The sequence below is a fragment of the Lampetra fluviatilis genome, chromosome 43 (genome assembly GCF_964198595.1).
Source record: "Lampetra fluviatilis chromosome 43, kcLamFluv1.1, whole genome shotgun sequence".
In the NCBI taxonomy this organism is placed as follows: Eukaryota; Metazoa; Chordata; class Hyperoartia; order Petromyzontiformes; family Petromyzontidae; genus Lampetra; species Lampetra fluviatilis.
This window is the reverse complement of record NC_136317.1, coordinates 6,678,354-6,702,989: the sequence shown is the minus strand read 5'-3', so window position 1 is coordinate 6,702,989 and position 24,636 is coordinate 6,678,354. Positions and strand designations below refer to the sequence as shown.

Sequence of the window (24,636 nt, the reverse complement as noted above, 5' to 3'; positions counted from 1 at the left end):
AGAAGCGACCTGGCCACGAATGAAAGCTCAACGAAGTAGTTTATCACGTGGAAATTTATAGCACAGCGCATACTCTAAACGCACGTGTCTAAATGTAGAGGGAAAAACCGAAAGGACCCGAACAAAAATCCACACGACCACGGGGAGAGAGAGACACGCAGACTCCAAATATACAGGCGTCAGGGTCGGGGTCGAACCCACGATCTCCTGCATACCAGGCGATTGAGTTAACATCTCACCAACGTGGCACCCTACACGGGGAGGAAGCATGGGACAGAGAGAGCGAGTCTTCTTCCTTCGCATGGCGTTTGAAAAAGTCGACATGCTGCATTTGTGATTGTGTAAGGCACTCCTCGGCATCCGGTGGCGGTAGCCGAGTGAAGGTCGCTTGTTCCACCAGAGCACGCGTGGCTGTATTGTGTGGAGTCATCGGTGGTGTGCGTCTGGTGTCTTGCACCTCACCACCGCATTCGCAGTTTGGTGTAGGAGCCCAAACCCCGCCCCCCCCCCCCAGATCGTCACATGTATGGAGTAAATATCCCCGCACCTTTCTCTTGACTTAAAGCTTTCGTGACTGCACGAATTCATGTTCTTGGGTCTTTCGGTAAAGTCACGTAGACAGGTTCAAAGAAAATAACGAAAAAATAACAAAAAACTACATTTCCATCGCAACACAAGCGCTCGTCTTTAGGAAAAGGGGGATGAGCTTCCAAGGCAAACTGTTTATAAGGGTTTGAAATGGGCGTAGCACAAAAGTCAGCAGCCAATGATAATGTAAGTGGTGGGCAGCCAAGCTGACGGTGGTTGGGTTTCCACCAATCAAAGGGCTGCCAGGTGAAAATTAGCATGTTAAAGAGAGATGAGCATCTACATCATGGTACCTCCTTTGCCAGTACCAAAACATGATAATAGGGTTTTCCCCTTTTTTCTGGCAACAAAACAGGTGTTAAGATGTTAAAACAGCAAACTGAAACCTTTTACAAGGAATCATGTCTGCATTAACCACAATGCTTGTGGTCAGAACACGCCTTTTGGCGTCCTCTGGTCTAACACCGTTTAAGACGAGGCTCAAAAGAAAGCTGTCTCTGGTGTGGACCAATCCGTTTCAAAGACAATGCATCTATTTTGGTCTTTCGGTAAAGTCACGTAGATAGAAAAAAAAATCACGACGTTTCGATAGCAACACAAGCAATCGTCTTCAGGTGATAAAATACAGCAGGCGGACTGCTGAGGCAGGAAGGAATATGGCGAGAGAGCGACTGCAGCCATAGGTTATAAAGGTTTGACATGGGTACAACCCAAGGGTTAGTGGGCGGGGCTAGAGATGGAATTTGCAAGAAAATGTAAGATCGCAGAGCTAGCTATACCTCGGCCATTGTGTTGCTAGAGATTAGTATGTCAACCTGTTAATGTCACCCCACGGCTACGGTGCTGAAGAGGCTATTATATTGTTTGAGATTAGAGATTAGCATGTCAATGTGAGATGGCTCCCGCAGCAGCGGCTGTGTTAATGATGAGAGACATTCAGCCGATTAAACAACGAGCGCCACTGCCGCATCGAGGAAAAGGGAGCAGCAGCTGTATCAGTGAGACATTTATCCTGTGAATGTAAAGACATTTAACAAGGTAATGCAACTCAGAGAGTCGGAAATAACTGCTAACATAGGCAGGTAGGATGGAAGCATCACAGCCGGTTATGACTTTACCTGGTTTATAACATCCTTCCAATGATTGCTCAGTTTGTACCCATCTTCTCGGTTGAAATTGTGTCTGGTTTTCTATATCTGGATGGCTTCATGAACAAATCTCTGAAGGTAGCCAGTGGGTTTGCAGAGTACCTTCGTCTTGGAGAAATCAATTCCGTGTGTGCCCACAGCGTTAAAACAATGATCAGCCACGGCAGAGGTGTTGGTCCTACCGTGTTTCAGATCTGCCTTGTGTTCACGAACACGGTCTGAGACATGTCGTTTAGTTTCCCCAATGTAATTACTGCCGCAGACAGCTCAGTTTGTAAACACCGGGGTATTGCATGTCAGGGATCACATCCTTCACAAATGGGATCAGATCACGAATTTTATGTACTGTGTTGAATCGGACCTGGATCTTGTGTTTGCTCATGATTTTGGAATTATTATTTTATTATTTTTCTATCTACGTGACTTTACCGAAAGACCCAAAGAGTATGAATTCCTGCAGTCACGAAAGCTTTAAGTCAAGATTATCAGAGTATGTTTTTTTGTTTGCATTCTGACCACAATCATTGTGGTTAATGCAGACATGATTCCTCGTAAAAGGTTTCAGTTTGGTGTTTTAACATCTTAACACCTGTTTTGTTGCAAGACAAAAGGGGAAAACCCCTATTAACAGAGATGAGCATGTTAATGGAAGATCACAGAGCCACAACCGTCGCAGTTTTTTGGTTATTTTCTTTGAACCTGTCTACGTGATTCTAGATTTGAAGTTTTCGTGACTGCAAAGATCCATACTCTTTGGTTCTTTTGGTAAAGTCACGTAGGTGAAAATTTTAATTTAAAAAGAAAAAAAAGTTTAATAAATAAAAGAAAAAAAGAAAAGTAAATGTATTTTTATTTTTTATTTTTCACCTACGTGACTTTCCCGAAAGACCCAAGAATACGGCCGAGAGCGGTAGACAGAAAGAGTGTGACAGTGGATTTCACCAGGAAGCCTGCGGGCGGGGGTTGTGTGGGAGCGAGGAGGGAGAAACAGCCGGGTTGGGTTATAGCTCGAGTGGCTGTGAGAAGAGAAATGAGAGGCGATAGGTGGGAGGCAACGGAGGGCATAACTAAATCATTGGGAGTAATTTCTTGAGTGGCGAGTTTTTGTGTAGCCAAGTGGAGCGTACAGATGCTGTTAGTCGCAGCTGAGAAGAGGCACATGGGCACGATGGCTTGCTCAACTCACTGAAATAACCTCGAGACATTAAAATATAAAGATACACATTTCGACTGCTGATGTGCAAGCTCCTGAAAAGTTCCTCGGTTCAATGCGAAAATGATTCATACCTATAATGTATACCGATTTTTTTTTTAATAAATCATATTTAAATACATATATAGGGTAGGAGCGAAAGGATTTGGAGGTGCAATATCTGAAGATTATCCCACTCACGGCTCTCGTTGGCCGCTGTATAAAAAACAGGGTCTTGGAAAACACTCCACGCCTTCATAAATGACCACCGTCACGCTCCGAATCGCGGATCCAATTGAACTTCACCCAGTGCCAGGAACCCTCAATATTGATGTAAATGAACGTACACCGCGGTGGTCTTCACTCATTTCCAGAGGAAGCCACTTTCGCCCATAAGACATCACTAGAGTGAGGGGCCACCACACATTTAAAAGCATTGGGTGTTTGACAGCAGCACGACGACGACGATGACGACGACGGGGTGTGGTGTTCTCACTCGGTGTGTATTGTCTGGGGGCCGCATGTCAGCGGCCGCACGAAAGGCCGTCAGTGGCCCATGGGCCTTGCCATGAAGACCGCCCCGCTCGTAACCGCGTGGCCCCACTGCCGCCATTCAATTCGAGCAGTGGCGCTCGAACCGGGGGGTCCGTACGGCCCCCCCCTGGGGGGTGCGTGGGGCAATGTGTCAAGGGGTATTCGTGAGGTGAGTTCTAAATGTATGGAATTATAGCATCCATGAGAGTCTTTGGTGAATAATAAGCACGTATGAATCTGCCAATATAAAATAACGACGATTTGTTTTTTTGCTTTATTCACATGGTGACCTAGAACTATGTAACATACTCTTTGGTTCTTTCGGTAAAGTCACGTTGGTAGAAAAATATTAAAATAAAAAATCACGACGTTTCGATCGCAACACAAGCGGTCGTCGTCAGGTGGAAAAAATCATCCAGCAGTGGAACCCGCTGGTTCAGCAGTAGTACTTCTGGATTATATTTTTTCCGCCTGGAATTTTTTGCACTTTTTGTACGCAGCATGGACGGGTTGTTTCCTTTTTCTGTAAGATGTTATTGTTTACGTATGTGATGTTCAGATTTGTGTACAATGAATTTTAGGTGTATCTTGTAATTGTATTGTTTGTTGCGGTTGAACCCAAATCAAGAGCCGAATGGCTCACAGGGTAAATCCTAATAAATTAAACTGAAACTGAAAACTGACCGCTTGTGTTGCGATCGAAACGTCGTGATATATTTTTTTGTTTCATTTATTTTTCTTCTACCAACGTGACTTTACCTAGAGAACCAAAGAGTATGGATTCCTGCAGTCACGAAAGCTTCAAATCAAGATTTAAAAAATACCTTTATAAACTCATTGATATTTTTGGTTCTTTCGGTAAAGTCACGTAGAAGGGAAACAATAAAATAATAAAAATATAAAACAATAAAATTCTCACGACGTTTCGACTGCAACACAAGCAATCATCATCAGGTGTGAAATCCACAACAATATTTATTTATTTTATTTTCTTGCTGTGGATTTCACACCTGATGATGAAAGCTTGTGTTGCAGTCGAAATGTCGTGAGAATTGTATTGTTTTATATTTTTATTATTTTATTATTTCCCTTCTACGTGACTTTACCGAAATAACCAATAATATGAATCCCTGCAGTCACGAAAGCTTTAAATCAAAATTTAAACTAATTGATTTTAAACAATGTGGTTTCCAAGAGTAGCCAGCGAACGGCGACAAATAAGCTTCACGCGTGCAGAGCGTCTGTTGAATTTAGTTTTCTTTAGTCGCTTGACATTCCCAGCATCATGAAGGAGGTGGTCTCTTTGTCAGCGCTGGGCCATGCTGGAGTGATAGGGGGCCGATAAGGGGCCGTCCATAAATGACGTCACGCGATTTTGGACGATTTTTGACCCAAAAAGTCAGACCCCCCCTCAAATATGACGTCACAAAGCTCTGCCCCCCCACAAATAAAACATGCTTCAAATCGCTTTAAACTATTGCCATTGTAGTGCGTATTTAATGTGGCGCTGCACTCTGATGTTGTCGGCGAAATCATTTATTAAAAAGTCTATTTAATTAAGTAGAACGTGTTGCCTATATTTATTGAAAGTTGCGCATTTTGATGTGACGTCACATTTCTCAACCCCCGCCTCGTCACACATCGTCACAAATGTCTAGGTGCGTGACGTCATTTATGGACGGCCCCGAAGAGGCGGTGCCTTCCACCTTGGACATGGTCTCTCCCAGAGGACATATAGCCACTCGGGGCCATACTCTTTGGTTCTGCTAGGTGTCTAGCAGTGGAGGTCTCTTTCTCTTGTCCTGGGCTTGTTCCTTCTCGAGGCTCGGGATTTCTATCTGAAAGGAATCCCGCTCACACGGGAGCAGATCGGAGAGCCCACGTTTCATGCCGGAGCTGCCGTCGTTTGTCACGGCTTTTTTTTTGCCACCAAATACCAAAAAGCCTCCACACCCTGCCCTCTCTGGCTGCATTGTAGACACATTCTTTAAGATCTTGGCCCGTGCCCAAGGCAATAGAAGCAAGAGGGGGGGGAGTCTTCAGAGGCACGCTCCTCGCAATTATTTACGCGTGCGGCCATTTGTTATCGAGACAGCCCCCGCCGCCGCCACTTGCAAACTCACAATGGTTTACTTAATCGGCTCCGGCAGAACTTACTTTACCCAAGCACCTATGACGATGTTTTTACACCTTCAGTCACAAAGGCTTACGAAGCCTTCGATCGCAGATGCAGTAAGGAGGCTACACTGTATTTCACTGGTAGGAACCTCCTGGTTCCACCAGCCCACAGAGGATTATTGTGTCCGTCCGTCCGTTGTGCATCCAAAAATGGGAGGGGTGGGGCTGGGTGGAGAGGGGAGGGGCTGGATGGGGAGGGGCTGGGTGGGGAGGGGCTGGGTGGGGAGGGGAGGGTGGGGAGGGGCTGGGTGGGGAGGGTGGAGAAGGTGGGGCTGGGTGGGAAGAGGCTGGGTGGGGAGGGTGGGGCTGGGTGGGGGGTGGGAGGGAGGGGTGGGTGGGGCTGGGTGGGGAGGAGCTGGTCACCCCGTGGTGCCCTTATAAAACTCAACGTTTAACCTACTCACGCCGGCTTGTGCCCGCCCTCACAGTCGGCCATATTTGCGGAATACACCACGCCGCCGTTGACCCTGGCCATTGACCGAGCAACCCAACGGTCCTACCAGCTCCCTCCGCATGAGGAATGTGTTCTTAGCGCTCAGATCGTTTTGGAACACCGACGGAATAGCGGCAGAGGGGTTCCGCATGGTGCAGACGAGAGCAGCAGCAGCAGCACACGATGCAATTCAGTTGTGTCTAATCCAGGGCTTGTCGGCAACCACCGTAGGAAACAAACAAAACGCTTTGCCAACACTTTCACCTGCGCTGCTATCGGCAGGTGAAAGGCGCGCGGTGCGGTCGGGTTGCCACTGTGGCCATGTAGGGAACGAGATTGGCGCAGCTTCAAGTCAACAGCTTCCCGTGTTCTCTCCGTGTCTTCGCCTGCCCGATCACGCGCCCTGCCGAGTCAATAGGACGGCGCATGCCAATGGACGGTACGATGTGAAGGGCAGTGGGGAGATGACTCCTGGCAAATGATCATCTCGCTCTTGGAGGGCATCGCCAGGCGAACCCTCAGTGCTGACAACAAACATGATGCCGTGGAATAGGGCTGAACGATTAATCGATTTCAAATCGAAATCGCAACTTGAAACAACGCGATTAGCAATTTTTATTTGCGATTTTAAAAGTCCAAATACTTTATTTTTGGAATTATATTATTATAATAACATTATTTATTTAATTTAACAATTGTTCTATGTTTGATTGTTCTATTTCAAATTTTTTTTTATAAATAAATGTTGGAAGCAATTGATATCTTTTAAGTTCTCATCCTTGCATTAGAATATATAGAGCAGTTCATATTTTGATGGTATCATGTGGTAATGCTCCATTACATGTTTTACATTTATTACGCAGTGAATATTGAACTGAAGCTTGAATTTAACATTTTTAAAATCGCAAATCAAATCGCAATGTCAGAGAAAAGCAATTAGATATTTTCCCCAACTCGTTCAGCCCTACTGTGGAATATTTAACTGGGATAAGACCCCACACACAAGACACTGCACTGCTCATATGCCCCATGATCGCGAGTGTGGATTTGCGCGCACACACACACACGTGTATGTGTCATGTAGGGATGGTGTATTGTATTGGAAATGTAGGGGGTTGTCAGGACAGCTTACGTGTGGTGTTCCGAGTGCTGTCGAGAACACTTTATTGGTTCAGACAGACCTCGGTGTGTTCTCAGCCACTGGTGAAGTTTTACAAGGTAGTGTTTTCGGAATGGGACGTATCCTGTTACGTGTGGGGTAGGAGAGATAGCTAACTTCTTGAATTTTATCACCAGATTGCTGAGAGCATGTTTGGAGCAACCCGCAGTAAAAAAAAATCACGGTCCCTCCAGGTATCCGAATATCAAGAGGCAATATTTCCCTTCCACTGCTGAAAAACAAAACTTGGAATTCGTGTTTTTTTTACATCCGAATCGAAAGAGATGTTTTTTTTTTAGTCGCGATAAGCAACACCAAAAAGTGTGGGGGACAAGGTGGCGGCTTCCACGTTTCATTCGGATCACAAAAAAGTGTCGGAGCGAACCACCGTCCACGTCCGTCGAGAAATTACATATTTTCCCCAACTCGGCCAGGGTCAACGGCGGCGTGGTGTATTCCGCAAATATGGCCGACTGTGAGGGCGGGCACAAGCCGGCGTGAGTAGGCGCGACAGTTGGACTCCGAATGGCACGGTTGGCTACCGTACGGCGCGAAAGAAGTTCAACATACACACGTGCACGTGCATGTATCGGCAAGGCATTGGCTCCAGAAGCCTCACCTTATGAATAAAACGTGTGCTGTACTTAGCCCTTCCCCCCTCTCCAACCATTATATAAACGGAGTGGTAGCTCCTGCAATCTCTCATTTACTTGATACAGCTGTCGTGGCTGTGACGGTTCCACCTGAAGACGGAAGCTTGTGTTGCCTCCGAAACGTCGTGATTATTTTATTTTTATTAATTTTAATGTTTTACCTACGTGACTTTACCGAAAAAACCTAAGAATATAAATCCAGAAGTCGTCTCTGCAATGTTATTGCTCAAGGACGTTAGCGGGCAGCCAGTGAATAAGAAAGCGGCCAGGTATTTGGTTGAAGAGGTGCATTCGTGTTTTTAGTAATTCCGACCTGTTGATGCTTGGTGGGAATTTTGACGTCATTCGACGAGAGAAGGAATGGGAACTCCACGGGCATACAGAACAGGGGTCTCCCCAACAGGGCCCATTTGCGAAGTGGTTGCTACGTACGGTGCGAAAGAAGTGCAACATCCATCCACACCTGGAGTTCAGCCGGGTTGTAGACATCTGTGAAAAAGAGCCTCATAGCTAATCGGATTCCTCCAGCCTAAATACAGATTCGGATTCATGTATCGAACATTTCAGGTTAAAACCGGTGGCCTCGGCTAACGTGGCGTTCGGTAGGGCCGTGATCTCCCTGCTGCAATTTCTTAGATCGCCATGGGGCTCCCCGTCTCATCGGTCACAGTTATGGCAATGGGTTCACCGTTGAGAATGGTAAGAGGCAGTAAATATGACAGATGGATGAATCTGTAGGACTTCTGCTAGAACTCCTTTTTTATTCCAACACGTCGCTCACACCCCCGGGTCCCCACGTGCTTTCGAAGTGCTGTCAAATGCGAGGCGCTCAATTGCAGCAGAGGTGGTCACCTGGGCCTCCAGGGGCCCGGACTTGTGCGGGCTTCAACGTTACAAATCATCGCCGGTCGGAGCGCTGGGTGCAAAAGTGTCGGCACCCACGAGGGTCAGAGCCCGTCCCCGTCTTCGTCCATCCCTGGGAGGCGCAGATCGCCTCAAGGTGGACTGCATCACTCAAATGGGTGAAGCTCGCTGCCCACACACGCTGCGTCATGCATCCATCCGTGTGTGCCGTGAGACTTGCGTGGCGTGTCTATGCATTTGCACGGTGCAACATATTTGTGAACAAATAAAGTTGAGACGGAGTTCATCACAGAGAATGAGTGGCCGTGACAAGGGGCGTCAATTGGCTTCTGGAGGGTTGCTTTATGGGCAGCAGAGCACAGTGCAGCATAAGCAATTGTTGCACTGTACTATGCCCACATGTCTATCCACCCCGCCTCCAACTCGCACAGACCAGAACGAGGTATGGTCAAAGAATCCCCACCATCCACACAGCACGAGAAGCCAATCGTCCCGCAGTGCACTGATACAAGTCACGGACATACATTTGATAACGAAAAGTAACATAAGGTGACTAAACATGCCAAAATGGGAAGTATCCAATTCGTGTATATAACTGGCCACATGGATCAGAAACATTGACAACGAACATGGAACAAAGGCTAAAAAGTATGGAAAAGAAGTACGAAAAGGTGCATGCTTGGAATGACACTCAGGCAGAAGGAACACATGGAACATACATGGCAACTTTTAATCAACATATGGACTGCGAAGAGAATTTAGTGGACTCGGGCAGGAGACAATCCCTCGAAAATGACGGCCGATGGCAGAAACTGGTGACAGGACGACGGCAGCCAAAGGAGGGAAGCATGTCGGAGAGGATGATCACCGGAGATGGAGCAACAGACATCAATTCACGTGCAGCAGTGATGGCATCTTTGGAGCGTGAAAGATGGCGGCGGCGGCGACCCACGTGGGGAGGCGTTCATTCGGCGGTGGATAGATCGTGGTGGGTAAATCGTGGTGGGTAGATCGTGGTGGGTAGATCGTGGTGGATAGATCGTGGTGGGTAGATCGTGGTGGGTAGATTGTGCCAGGTGATGGATGAGTCCTCGAAATCAATGTGTGATTTGTATCAGTTTTTATTTTTTATACTTGTTCGTGGTCACTTTGGACATTTTCAAGTGAGCCCATAATCAATGTTGTTCATTCGGTCAAGCTTTACAAGTTTTTATTACCATTCGTAATGCTTAAAACAAAAACTGCAAATGTAGTGCTTTTTATAAAAGCCATAATTCCATTATATTTTTTACCACTCTCCTGTACTACATCAGCACCTGGACACAACTGCACTCTTGAGAGAGCAATGATTTAAATGGTGTCTTTAGCATGTACTATCAGACACAGTTAAAACTTCAGTTGCATTTCCTTGACTGTGGTATACTTGAAGGTTCAATTCCATGAAAACCATCCTGGCGGCAAGCACAGTGAAAGCTACATGGAGCCCTTCTTAAAGCCCTGCGAACTGGGTACAGTTCCTCACAAATTACCATCCACTTCACATCAGAATTGACTGTCGATGACAAGGCAACTCAACGACGCAGTTGTTGATCATGGAAGCCTTTTATAAACACGAGTCTCAAAATGTCAAATTGGGAAATTATTTCAGAAGTCTCTCTCATTCCAACCTCAAAACGACGATCCTTTAACGTGTACAGTGCTTCACTGTGTTCATCTGCAGAGAAAGTAAACCTTTAGATCTTGCCTAGATTCCATTAAGTGCAAAAGCCACCGACTAATTTGTGTTCAGACAATGGTCCCTGGGCTGAGACCATTAAACTCCTTAAACACGATAATCCATTTTGGGAGTTAAAAACTGTTTTTCGTTGTTGTTGTTGTAAGGTCAATTCGTTGATAATTTAGTTCGTGTGTGAGAAGCCCATACCAATACGTGACCAAAACTCAGCACAATTCACAAGAAAGATGGGTGTTACTTCCATATCATGGACAACATCCCCACATTGAAATATTACCGGTCCTCCGAATTGAATTTTACAGGTGTCTATCTCATCACCAGCCACGTGTAATAAGAGTCGCTTGAACAGCACGACAAACCCCGTTGGGCGGCAGGGGCGCTTTCTTCCGCACCGTACGTAGCCAACCGTGGCTAATCGGAGGTGCGGGAAATAACTATAAAAAAACATACAACGTAATTGGTATTGGCCAAACCTCCCATTGCTGAAGAAATACCTGCAAATTACTCAAATGGGGTTATACGCAGCTGCAGCTGCAGCATTTGCTTGCCGACTGTGAAAAGTCAGGAGCCTACGGAAAAAAGCATCGAGTCTTAGTGAAGCCATCCTGGATTAAAAAGCATAATAATAATACTACTACTAATGAAATAAAAGACCGTGTTGCATTGTCCGGTTTGGCGGTCTGCTTACATGCTTTTATTCTTTTCAGTCATGTAAATGAAAGCAACTGCCAACTTCAATTTTGTAGAAAATAATTAAAATGAGTATCGTTTGTTAAATGGAGTGGACCAGGGTTAAGGTATTTTATTAGGTCTGAACGTGATATAAAGAGATTGACTGGCAATGCACAACACACGTTCCTCAGCAGATATCATCGTGAAAAGGTTCCTCGATTAAACCAAACTATGATTGGGACACTAAAACCGAATGAAGCAACGTAAGATCAAACGTCTGTAAATTGCAGAAACATTGGAGATTTCAGAATGGGTACTTTATACCACGATACACTCCACGACTCCTCACGCAATCATCTGGCCCAACCACCTCAATGTAAATTTATAGTTGTTGCTCTACATGAACACCGTCAGTCATACGAAGAAGACGATAGCTGCATTTGAGCAGGATCTACGATGGCTTTGCATACTGATGAGGAACAGCAGTGTGTGAGAATAATTTTTTTGAAGGAAGGCAATTATTGAACTTGCCGAAAAGCACACATTAGCTGTATAGTTCTGATATAAAACTATATTTAGTAAAGGCAGCAGCCCAAATCGGTATTACATTTTTTCCCCCAAAGAAATGTTGGCAGTTACAGATTAAAACACACATTCTCACGTACTCCTACCATAGTATGAGAGCCCAAACAAAGACAAAGATCCCCCGTATAGCCTTAACAGACTGTTGGGGCAAGTGCTGTTAGCGAGCACCTATGAAGGCCTGCACAGTACACGAGGGCGTGGATGGCCAACACCGCGCCCGACCACCTTTGTCTCCCCAGTGGCGATGTTTACACACCACGCCAGGTACAGTACTCATTCGAGGCTGACTCGACCTAGGGGAGGCTCAGGACTGGTTCAGATAATTGTCACCGATGTTGTCCGTGAGCGGGAATCAAATCCGGGTCGTCAGGTTCGTTGCGCAGCGCGCTAACCGCTACACCACCGCTCCCCTAATGACAACGCTCACCCCCCTCCTCTATAAGCCACACACAGTGTATAGCAAACTCGCTCTAATAGCGATCTACCTTTAATTAAAACCCTCATCCTTCGGTCAAAAGGGCAGTGTGTATATTTTTTTTCTCTTTCACTTTATTTTTCAATATAAAAAAAGGAATTAAACCGTGGCCGTTCCAACTGCACATGCAAACCGACTGTAATAAAATAAAAGATGCACGAATAGTAAACGTCACAAGCAACCACATGGTGACAGCGGCACGCAACATCGTGCCCCAGGTGCCACCTCACGAGTTAGCTAGGCAAAGGGAACCAACTAATCACAGACGATGCATTTCCTTCCTAATGGGACAACCACCGATCCGAAAAAATAATATGCTGATCTGCGAGACTTCCGATCCAAAACACCACTGGATTAGAGGGAGCCAACTGAATAAGACTTACACATTATTTATAATATGAGACCCTTACAGGATTACACATCTGTCGGTCTTATTATAGTAAATGTAAATTATTATAATAATATACACGTTTTCAACTTCCAATCAGGTTCAATCAGTGCAGCTGTTCATTCACAGTTAGATTATACATAAGCTATGTACAGTATATATAATATGTACTGCATATATAAATATAAGAGTATTATTATTATTATTATACAGAAGTAAGCAGTCATGGGGGTGGAATTTCTAAAACAGCACAGGTGTAATTAATCACAAACAACGAAACCCTCCGAGCAAACGAAAATAATAAAAAAAAAGCAATCTTTTGACACATACAACATCACCGTGTTTAAGTTGTGGGGACACGGTGCTACACCTTAAACAGGATCAGTGATGGGAGAGAGATGAGGATAGATCGAGGACAGCGCAGACGACGATGGTAGACCAAAAGCTTCTCTCCATTGCAATGCCAAGAGATCGAATTCAAATTCACCGTCAGCCCACCACGGTAACCTTCCAGCTTCAATAAAAACCAACGCCATCCGATTCCTCGTCGATTTGATGGGGTACATCGCCGCGTCAGCCAAATATGTGGTCGTGTGCCCTCCTCCACCTAACACAGCCAATTAATAAAGTTGTCACAATGTCGCAATGCATTACTGCTTCAAGCACGCCGGGTGTCGGGAGTTGCACAATCCACGTTGTTAAATGTTACTTAATCGTTTTGGTCACCAAAAAAAACCTGCTCGCTAAATTAACACAACCTGTTCAAGTTACACCACTTGGCGGGAAGCAAATGAATGGTGGTTGGCGTGTTTAAAAGAGTCCCTGCCACCGGAACGTGGAATTTCCGCAAGCTCGGGACACGAACAATGGGCGAGCATTGCACAAGTCTCACGTTAGCGTCACTTTTTTTGGCGCGGCTTCAAGCACAGACCTTTGGAGACTTCGTTTGAAGTGATGTCTGCGGACATCACTTCACTTTTTGGAAGTTGGTCACAAGTAGGCGAGTTCTGGCCGATCCAAAATCAACTTCCACAATCAACGATTGCATAATGAGTCGGAGGTTTCTGAAACCACGATGGTGCCTACAACACAAACGAGACGATGCATGCGATCATCATTTTTAGTCCCAAAGCTGAAAGTGATTGTGTTTCTCTATCGCTAATAAAAGGCATAGATTTTAACTATACAGAAATTGTGATTCATCAGAGGAAAAAGGCGAAAAATTTCGCTGCAGTCACTACATTGGGTGTTCTTGGATTCCAACCGAAAATGGTTTTGAACATTTTACCGTAACAGTTTTTTGTTTGTTTCGTTTCAACATCACTAAATCAGCAAAAAGTTAAAGTACACCACACAATGAGATGCATCACATCACAGCTCCATGTCAAAAATCATTAACGTCTGTACGGCCACACAAAGCTAAACTCTTCACACATCTACTGCACAAATACACCAAAAGCGATGCGCTGCTGCCGGAACCAAAACCACTTTCCCCACTCATTTTTTTTTGGCGCGGATTACTTTGTTTTAAATAAAACACGTGTTAATATATTCTCTGCATATACTGCAAGCAAAACGAATGGTGTTCACGATACATTGAATCTTAAACAGCCCATTACACCACACCATAACTATGCAAGGTCCTTTATCTGCATTGACAACACAGCTATATACACACACACAATATTTAACTTGTCTTCTAAAAAAAGACTCTGTGATGAGGCTGTAAAAGTTGTGGTGTCACCTCATTCTTAATTCAAATCCCGGAATGTGTTTTCAATGACTAAAAAAATTTTGAGTACCAGAATTCTGAAATGGATTAGGGTCATAAAGTCCATGAAACCTCCACCACAATGCCTCTACAGGGTGTGCCTGTTGGCATGTGTTGTGAATGCATTCTCTTGACAATGCCGTGTCTCCCGCGGCCTTCTCAGCCGCAGTGGCCGTATTCCGCATCACCACTTCTGCACGTGACCGGAGTAGTCGCTGTTCGCCGGGCGCGGGGCATTCGGCTCCGCAACAACCCCGCCCTCGCCGTCTCCGCCGCCACCTTGCCGATCGGCGCGACCGGCGCCGCCGTCTGGGGCGCCTCCGTCACTTGGCAACGCCGGCTCGGCCGCAGCCGCAGCCTCCTCCTCCAGCTGCTGCCGCTGCTGCAGCTTAAAATCGTTTTCCAGTTGCCGTTCGAGAAATTCCGCCTCCTCCTCCTCTTCCTGCGAGATGTCGCCGCCGTCCCCGCCGCCGCCGCCGCGCGTCGGATCGGCGGCCCCGGCCACGGCGGCCGGCGCCGGCGCCGCTTCGGCGCGGCCAAACCACCAGGCGCGAGGTCCGGTGCGCTCCTGCTGCCGCTGGCGCTGGCGTTCGAGGCGCCGCGCCCGTTGGTAGCGCTGCAGGAAGAGGTCGCGCGCGTACTCGTACAGCTGCACGTCCATGTCGTTGAGTTCGCGGATGCGCGCCATTGTGGCGTTGGGCACGTCCACGCCGGCGGCGCGCGTCGCGTTGTACTGGGTGAACGGCGCGATGAAGCGCAGCTGAAACGTGCGCTCAAACAGGAACTGCGTGCGCCGCTGGAACTCGGTGAGTCCGAAGAAGGCCATGCCGCGCAGATTGCGCTTGGCGCTCTCGAGCAGAATCTGCCCGCGGCGACGCTCGATCATGAACGAGGCGTTGTAGCAGCCGACGAGGCTCAGGTCGGCGAGCATGCGCGTCTGTCGGTTGTTGGCCAGGTTGTAGGGGCAGGCCATGAAGTCCGTGAGAGAGACGCCCGCCCAGTCGTCGCCGGCGTAGCAGGAGGGCAGCTCGTGCGGAGTGGGCGCGCGCCCGTCGCACATGTGCAGCGAGGTCTTCCACGTGGCGCCGCGCTGCACGTGCCGCCACTCGCTCAGGTAGCGTGACACGGGGTCGCGCAGCATCGTGATGTAGTAGAAGTTCCTAGTGAGAAGGACGGGAGGAAGGGGGACGCAACGTAAGCCGGACTGTTGGGAATCATCCGCGTGAGGTTTTCACTGCACTCCGCAACACATTCAGCATTCTCAATGATTCTGTGCCTCGTGAACGGGGTTTCAGTATGAACAACTATTCTGGTTAAGATTTCAATAGGACGTTTTTCTGTTGACTCTTTACGCAAGAGTTTCATTTTGCTGGCCCCAAGTTTGGCCAGACAGAGGTCATACGTTTAATGGGTTGGAACAATTAGAGGCAAAACTGGAACATACAGTATTACAATAATTACTCAAATGGGATCAATTGCATCAATAATTGCTCACTACCGGCAGACGAATGCTTCTTTGCAGGCCAAGTATCCGAGTCACCTTACAGGGACAGCTGCCAATGGGGGTGCCCTTTCAAACGTTTGAGACAAGATGCAAATCGTGTGTCGCGTGCCCGTAGAAACGGGTGCTAAATAAAATATTTCACTGGTAGTTATTGTCAGTCTAATAATGATGCCAGTACCCTTTCCGCAGTCCGTCAGAAAAGACCATTGTACCAAAGGGTCATGAATCAGATCTGAAACACGGCAAAATTGAGTCTTCCGCCGTTGCCAATCATTGCTACAACGCTGTGGGCTCTCATGATATTGTCTTTTCCGAGACCAAGGTGCTCTGCAAACCTTCTGGCTACCATCAAAGGTTTGTACACGAAGCCATCCAGATATACAAACACAGACATAACTTCAACCGTGATGATGGGTACAAACTGAGTAATCATTGGAAAGATGTTATTAACCATGTAAAAAATATTTAACTAAACATATTTGGACCATCTTATTTGACAGGCACTATTCTACTTTACCGAGTGTTGACATACCCAGCGTTTAACAGTACTCTCCTTTTGTATTTGGATTGTCAGCCAACACCGATTACAACCCCAAGTGCACCTATTGTTCTCTTTTAACCCCACCCCCCCCCAACACGTTCCATTCATTGGCTACCACATTCAGATAAGCCCCTCCCCCGCTCCCCCTTAACTTGTATTTAAGAGCTTGTCTCTTGGAATTTTGCCTCACTTGATACAGTAATTTTAGCTGTGACGGTCCCACCTGATGACGGACACTTGTGTTGCCTCCGAAACGTCGCGATTTATTATTTTATTTCTATTTTATTATTTTATTATTTATTTTTTACCTACGTGACTTTACCGGAAAAAACCTAAGAGTATGGTCATGAATTAATATACGGAGAAAGCGGTTCAGCAGATACCGGAGGGGGCAAACAACAAAAGGAAGAGAAAAAAGGCTGCTCAACAAAATATAGAAAATCGTCAGCAGGTGGTAGCTTCTTTAGAGCTTACACAATACGGACAACCTATAACGCACCGGGGTCTGCCGTGTGACCTCCCATCGGCAAGGCTTCCTCTCTCTCTGACAACGACGACGCCGCTTGAATCTGTCCCCGAAACGTCAGCTGTTGACGACGGCTACCTGACGAGCGCCGGGCATTTTGTGTGTCACAATCACAAGTTGATTTCCCCGAGTAAAGTGTCACCTCACATCGCACAAATCCTTACAATACTAGCCGCGCACATTGGGCCTGTCGTCACTGCCACTTCAAGGTGAATTTAGAATATTGTACTAAATGTATAACGTCGTTGAAAATTTTAAGAGGGGCTTCCATCAGATAAGGATTATTCTTATACACACACACACGTGTTTTATTGATCGAGTATTGCACTGAAAATCATGGAAATGAAGTGGTTGCAGTGACTGCTGACAAATGCGCTTCTCGCCCCACCATTTAATTTACTCGGGATCACATCTTGCCAGACATGGAGCTAAAAGCATTAATCCTCAGTCGCCACGAGGAACCATCTGGATTGCTCCAAGCCCCATCAGCGGCGGCTCCATGTCAGGATGCGTGCTTACAGCGAGTGTTTACTGGAAAACTTGAAGCCTCTGGAGTAAAACTTCCTGGCTCGATTACAATGTGTCACGACCATTGTTACGTTTGTTTGCTCAGGAGAGGCCCAACTGAGTTTCAATAATCTTTTTCAGGAGGATCCTGCCAAGATTTGGCAGTACATGGGGGTGGGGGGGGGGCGACATTGCTAAAATGTGTAATCCCATTTCAGTAAGGTGAAAGGTAATGTCTCAGCATTGGGATATTTACCCAATACCAGTTAAATTTTACATAAATGTTTTTCCGCTATAAAACGGGACAGCCATATTCTTGGTTCTTTCGGTAAAGTCACGTAGAAGGGAAATAATAAAATAATAAAAACAAAACATAATAAGATAAAATTCTCACGACGTTTCCGCCACAACGCAAGCAGCCGTCCTCAGGTGAAGAATAGGGCTGTCTTTTATCTCATTATGTTTTATTTTTATTATTTTATTATTTCCCTTCTACGTGACTTTACCGAAATAACCAAGAATATGAATCCATGCAGTCACGAAAGCTTTAAATCTAAAAATGGGACAGCCAGTTCGAGGCTCATGCAGAACGGGGAGAGAGACCATACAAAATGCCACACAGAGAGGTACCGAGTTGGGAGTCTAACCCAGGCACTTCTTGCTGCGAGGCACGAGTGTGACCACGGCGCCACGCTGCCGCCTGGATGTAAGATCGAGATGAGATAGAAGGCCAAGCTCATCACAGGTTATTTAATGCGAATGTAGATGGCTTTTGTAGACATGATATTCATCAATTTTATACATGCTGCTGAAGAGTAATTTATACCAGGCTTGTCAATGAAATTAAGATTTTCATTAAAGGCGGATTATTAAATTAAGCTAACGCATAACGAGTAGATATTAAAATAAAATTTAAGTGGATGGACACCATCAAACAATGCACAAATTGTGGGTAATGACTTTAAGTTAATCATGACCGTGATGTAACCGAAGCAAGTTTAGTCTTGCCAACAGAGTATTTTCCTCTAAATTACTAAATAAAACATAATTAATCTGCATTCAATTGAAGTCAAACATTAATTGAAGTGTCATCCTCAACTAATGGGCGTTCAAGTCCATCAAGAAGACCATGAACATCTGCACCTGCTGCAAAGGAGCCTCAAAAGGGGGCTCACCAATTCTGGAGCAAATCCCTTGAAAGAAATCACAATTACCCCCGATTCTGGCTAAACCAGGTCAACCTTCACAAGGTTTCACTGTATAGTGTTAAGATTACACAAATAAATACATAAAAATGCATCTTATCTCGCCAGAACTTTTTCACACCGTACGTAGCCACACGTGCTAATCGGAGGTGCGGACGATGGGCTGAGTCAACCCCCCCCCCCCCAGCCAGGAGTTGAACTCACAACCTTGCGACTGCGAGCCGTTTGCTCTAACGCCGAGCCACCCAAGCCGCGACTAACGATGACGATTAAAAGCTCAGACGATAGGAAGAGGCGTTGTACGTACTACATGTTGAACTTCTTTCGCACCGTTCGTAGCCAACCGTGCTAATCGGAGGCGCAGAATCAGATGTGGGAAGCTAAGCTGGGGTGGAGCCTGGACAATGGTTGGACGGGACACCACCGTGTCAAGCCAGGTTGTCATGGGCAACTGCCAGGCTTTGCCACATCCATGAGAGGGCAATTCCAAAAATCCACTGCTGTCCCGTACCTCTTTAAAACTGATGTCCACGCTCCCTGCCTGCACCAGCCCGCACAAAGCCGCACTTAGCAGCGTGATGACGTGTGGTAAAATAACCCCCGTGACCTGCACGGCATGGGGAGGCCCTGACCCAGCAGTGGATTGACGCAAGGGATGGTTGTGCATTCAAGGTGCTTTTTGTGTTAGTTTGGTGTCCTTCCCCCACATCTCCGGTTAGCACTGTTGGCTACATACGCTGCGAAAGAAGTTCAACATACGTGCATTGCTAGGCTGGAGAGAATGCCATGGGTGAAGAACATCGAAACTCTGGAAAGATAGATCACATAAATGAAACGACATGATGGCTGTATCACTCCCTACACAAACACACACCTCACTGCCTCTGCAGTGATACTGCCCTGGGTGCAAGGCGATATTTAAGGAAGGTGCCGCACCAGTGTTTCAACTGCTGTGCTCGGACAGCGGTGGACAGTACTCGGATCGCAAAATATTTTGTCGTGGACCTCAGGACGAATCAGAACAAACACAAATGTAACCAAACAATTTTTGTTTGGACTGATGGCAAACAAAAATGCATTTATTAAAAATATACTTCCAATATATGGTCCTGGTAGTATATTATTATTCTTTAACAAATAACAGCGTTTAGCCACCTCTATGAATATTATAATGAGTTTTTCATATGCAGTACATTGTGGCAGGACAGGAAGAAAAACAGCGTTTTGGAACAAGAAACGGAATAGTCACATCAATAAAGTAGCTGCCCTCATAAACAAAAACCACACTTGGGCATTACAGGATTAAATGCGGGAAAGTGTTGGTAATCGCTTTCTGGTGGATCATCGTGCAGCCCGTTGAGATCCACCAGAACCAATCATCACAGTGCTGGGTGTAAAGGCCACCGCTGTGCAAGGGTCTTGAATCGAACCGGAGACTTTTGGATTGCAAGTTCAGTGTGCTAACCATTACACCACAGCAGCAGCACACACGGCATGCTGTCCAAACATATATCATCGTGCCTGGCGCCGCCGTAAAACTCAAAATGAGAACTTGTTTTTCTCCACCGATGGCCCAACGCGTTATGTCATGAGTCCTGCCTCGTTTTTTTTTTATAAAAACGGACTTCAGCCTTGCGAGGCGTCAGGAATATATCGCGGCGTTATTCTTTTAGTAACTCGAACCAGGCCTGTCACCACGATTTTTACGTTCGGCCCTTTTCACGTCACTCTTTAAGCACTTCCACAACGTTCTGCAATCGATTCTGGAGATCCCGGAGCGACTGCGATCACCGCCGCCTGGTGACAGGGCATCAAGTGCCGTGCGAGGGATCAGACCTCGGGTCACCCTCTCTTAATGGTGCTCACAAATACCGTGCGCTGCGACCATCGTCCACTCGCACACTGTACCACCACTTGGTACATCTCGAGCGGCGGTATGCAACGCTTGCCCACGCATGCCGATTGTTAACAAATGAGCTCCCTATTAATATTTAACTTGTGCGTGCGTGCACGTGCGGAGCGGTAGCAGTGTGGCGGCTACAGCCCGCTGCGAACCCCGGCCACCTGAGCTCGAATCCCGCTCGCGACCAACACCGGTGACGATTATCAGAACCCATCCTGGGCCTCCCCTACGTCGACTCAGCCTCAAATGAGTACTTGGTGCGATTGTGTGCACATCACCACTAGGGAGACAAAGGTGATCGGGCATGTTGCTGGGCACCTACCCCCTCGCGTGCCGTGCCGGCCTTCATAGGTGCAACTCACTAACACTAACTTGACTTGAAGCTTTCGTGACTGCAGGAATTACTATTTGGTTCTTTCGGTAAAGTCACGTTGAAAGAAAATAAATTGAATAATAGAGTACGACGTTTCGATTGCAACACAAGCAACCATCATCAGGTAGAACTCAATTTGAGAGAAAAAACACAGACACGGAGACACACAAGCATAGAGAGACAACACAGACAGAGAGACACACAACATAGACACACAGAGACACAATGCCTCTGTGTCACTAACACTACTTGCCCATACAGTCTGTTAAGGATGAGGGATATTTGTTTGATATTTGCGGGGATCAGTAAGCAAAGTGGTTAGCACACTGCGCTATTAACCTGGCAACCTAAGTTCAATTATCGCTCATTACCAATGTCAGTGACGAATATCTGAACCGGTCGTGGGCCTCCCCCGTGGTTGACTTTAAATGAGTGGTACAGAGGAAGTGGTGCTGGCCACCCACCCCCCATTGTGTACCTTTTCTGTCCTTATAGGTGCTCGCTAACAGCGATTAACCCAAATGTCTGTTGAAGGCTACATAGGACATATTTCTACGTCTTGCCGTGAGTTTGTATATAAGTTTGTGCATATTGTAGGAGCTGGTGGTGGTGGTAAAGTTCTTGGTATACTGCGTTACGATATGTGATCTAAGATTAATTCTAGGCCATGTGCAACATTAACGCAAATGTGTTTTAAACGTAGCCGGAATTGGGTATACGGCGTGTAGACGGTGTGACGGGGAAGCCATCACTCCAAACAAGTCCAGTCTTTAAAAGTGTAGCTACGCTAGAAGTGGAGGTTTGGCTTTTAAGAGCGCGCGTGGATTTGTTACCGAGTCTGCACGGCCTGTCCCCCACACGTGCCCCAAGGTATCCGCTGTTTGGAATCCAGGCGTAATTCTTTGTCAATTGGCAGTCCTACAAGCAGACAATGTGTGGTCATGTGCTCAACATTCCTTGCATTTCTAAAAACACAAATTCAGTTCAAGGAAGTTTGGTTTGATTAGATTTTAAAAAATGGAATCTCCGCTCCAATGGACTGCTCCTCCCATCTGCATCTGCAAGTCCACTGTCTGTAACCTGCCGTTAAAGTAACACGGTCCAAACCTTGTTGCCTTCACCGCCCTGTGAATGGAAATGGCTACACAAAAGTTTTGGAACTGCGTGCATCCTAACCTTAGGAGGCCTTAAGAACGGATCGTGCGAGGGCTGGGGGAGGGTAGTTGGGGTAGTGCTCTGCCATTCGCTCCATCATCTTGGCGAGACATTTCCATTATCAAGACTTTAATGTACTTTGCAGGGAAATGCTTTGTACTCTCGCTACAAAGAGCTGCTCGAGTGGCCAGCAAATGCACACGTGTGCAGTGAATGAATGTGTGCACATTAACTCGCCCGGCTGCCCCCACATACGCTTGTGTTCTGTGTCTGCACGTGTATGTGTCTCTGCATGTATGTTGAACTTCTTTCGCGCCGTATGTTGCCACACCGTGCCAATCGGAGGTGCGTGCAGTGGTTGCATTGTATCTGGTTGGTACACAGCTACACAATCCTGATAATCTTGGTTTTTAAAAATTAAATTTGCCATTCATGACCAGTGGCAACTGTCTGAACCTGGCCTTGCTGGTCCCCTGTTCTGACTTCAGTCTAAAATGAGACGCTGTTGTGGCAGTGTGGTGCTCATAATAACTGAACAGATAAAGGACATATCACCGCGCTGGACATTACATCGGTCTTGTTAATAAGCTACACTTACTCTGCAATTTCTTATTATACAGACAATGAAAATCAGCAGACTCTCTTGTTGGTCGCGGGTCACTGAAATGAACGTGCAAGAGTAAATGAATATCCGGAAGGAACAACCAGTGGTGCGGAGACAAGCTGACTTAACTCACCCGCCTATAAACAAAGCACAAATACAGACCATGCACATCACAGTCCACAACTGTCTTGGATTTGACTAACCAGGTGAGAGACCAGTGCAATTCATTAATAATCTTGCATACAACGTTTTGATGCAATTTCAGTCGATGATATTTTTCACGAATTAAGATAATGGCAGAAAACCGCACCGCCGATTAGCACGGTTGGCTACGTACGGTGCGAAAGAAGTTCAACGCACATACAAAACAATATTTCCACTCACGAAAATGTAATTACCGGCTCTTGAGACATCCACATTAAAGCATACCACAGCATGCACTCTGGGGGTTCCCTGCGGAAACAACCCAACATCCCGGGGAGAACCGCGCCAACCGCCGTTGTACCAACCGGTTCGGCAGCAACCCAATGGCCCCGCTCGGCTTACCCAGTGCATGTACCCAAAGCGTAAGCAGACAACGCAGACGAATGTCGACCCGTGACAGAACGATGCCGGCAGCTTCGGCGGGCGCGCTGGCCGGCAGGGACGAGAGGGTGCAGCGTGAGGGTAATGTGGGCTCACGGCTGGACAGGCTTGCCCGAGAGCGATCGTGCGACGACGGCGGAGTAAAAAAAAAAACACTCGTAGACACCGATCGATGCCTGTCTGCATGTAGGGCCGATTTACGGCGTGTCCGAGCAATGAATCCAGCCATGCATCCCGCCCGCATGCGCGCGCTCGTCACTTAAGCGCCTTCTGCCAGACCCCCCCCCTCTTCCTACCACACTATCCCCCCCTCCTCAAGCCCATTTTCTGCCGACATCAACATCCCTGTCAAAGGCACGCATGTAGGACAGCTACCCCACTCTCGCTGCTGCAAAGCCCGCCACGACAACGTGTGCCTAAGTAACCAGGTCATCGGACCTCCTCGGTGGTTGATGTCTAATCCATGTTGAATTTCTTTGGCACCGTACGTAGCCAACCGTGCTAATCAAGGGTGCGGCTGGCAAGATTCAAATTGGCGAACACAGAATGGAGTAAACTGGGTCTCACGCTTGGACTATAATTCCCATCTGCATCCCCATTCCATTGCCACGTTCATCAGAAAATAATATAAAATCTACTCCTTGATTCATAGTATGGTGGTCGTAAGCAGAAGCAATCATTTGCACAAAAACCCTGATTTCATAACGTCAAATTATATCTTTGTCAATCCTTCGATAACACCAGTTTCCAGCGACTGGAAACTGGTGTTACTTATTTACCAATGTCCTTTTATTTTTAACACTTATGATGGCCACAGGTTACGGTTGTTTTCTTCAACACATACCTTTGTATTAGCATCAATTAAAGCCGAGATTTCTGCACGCAGCACAATTTCGTTCTTTATGACAAAGCATTTTTATAAAACAAAAAATTACTTCATCCTATATTATCCTGCTTCTGTTTCATCAGCGCATTCATGAACCGTCTTCAGCAGCTCTCCTAGACACCCGAGTGCTCTCCCCCATACAGCAGAGTCAGTGGTCGTGTTGACTCTATTAAAGCGTGACTTGTTGTATAATGATGGCCTGACACTTGCACGTGATATCAGAACCTAGGTGGTGCATTGCTAGAGCGCTTGACTTGATGTCAAGGCAACCCATCATCCCTCTGAGGTGGAATAACCTATTTCGTGGAAAGCCAATGGTGGCTGCTCTGCAAAAAGAATGCCTACTTATAGAGGAATTCAAAATTTCCACCGCTGGTTAATGACGGCCAACAAAAATGTACAATGCTCAATCGTCATGCTTTTGGCATGGGAATGCCGACTTCAATCACTCTGCTTATGGAATCCATCATCT

The 24,636-nt window shown here is 46.6% G+C and overlaps 1 protein-coding gene across 1 annotated transcript in view; it reads right to left on the bottom strand.

Annotated features, from left to right (window-relative positions):
• Positions 1–9,382: 9,382 nt before the first annotated feature.
• The window catches only part of LOC144947057 (heparan-sulfate 6-O-sulfotransferase 1-like), a 62,592-nt gene continuing 47,338 nt past the window's right edge, over positions 9,383–24,636 (bottom strand). The window contains exon 2 of the mRNA XM_078876208.1: positions 9,383–15,535. Within this exon, the coding sequence (XP_078732334.1) occupies positions 14,560–15,535 (976 nt within the window). The 3' untranslated portion in view covers positions 9,383–14,559. The remainder of the gene's footprint in view (positions 15,536–24,636) is intronic.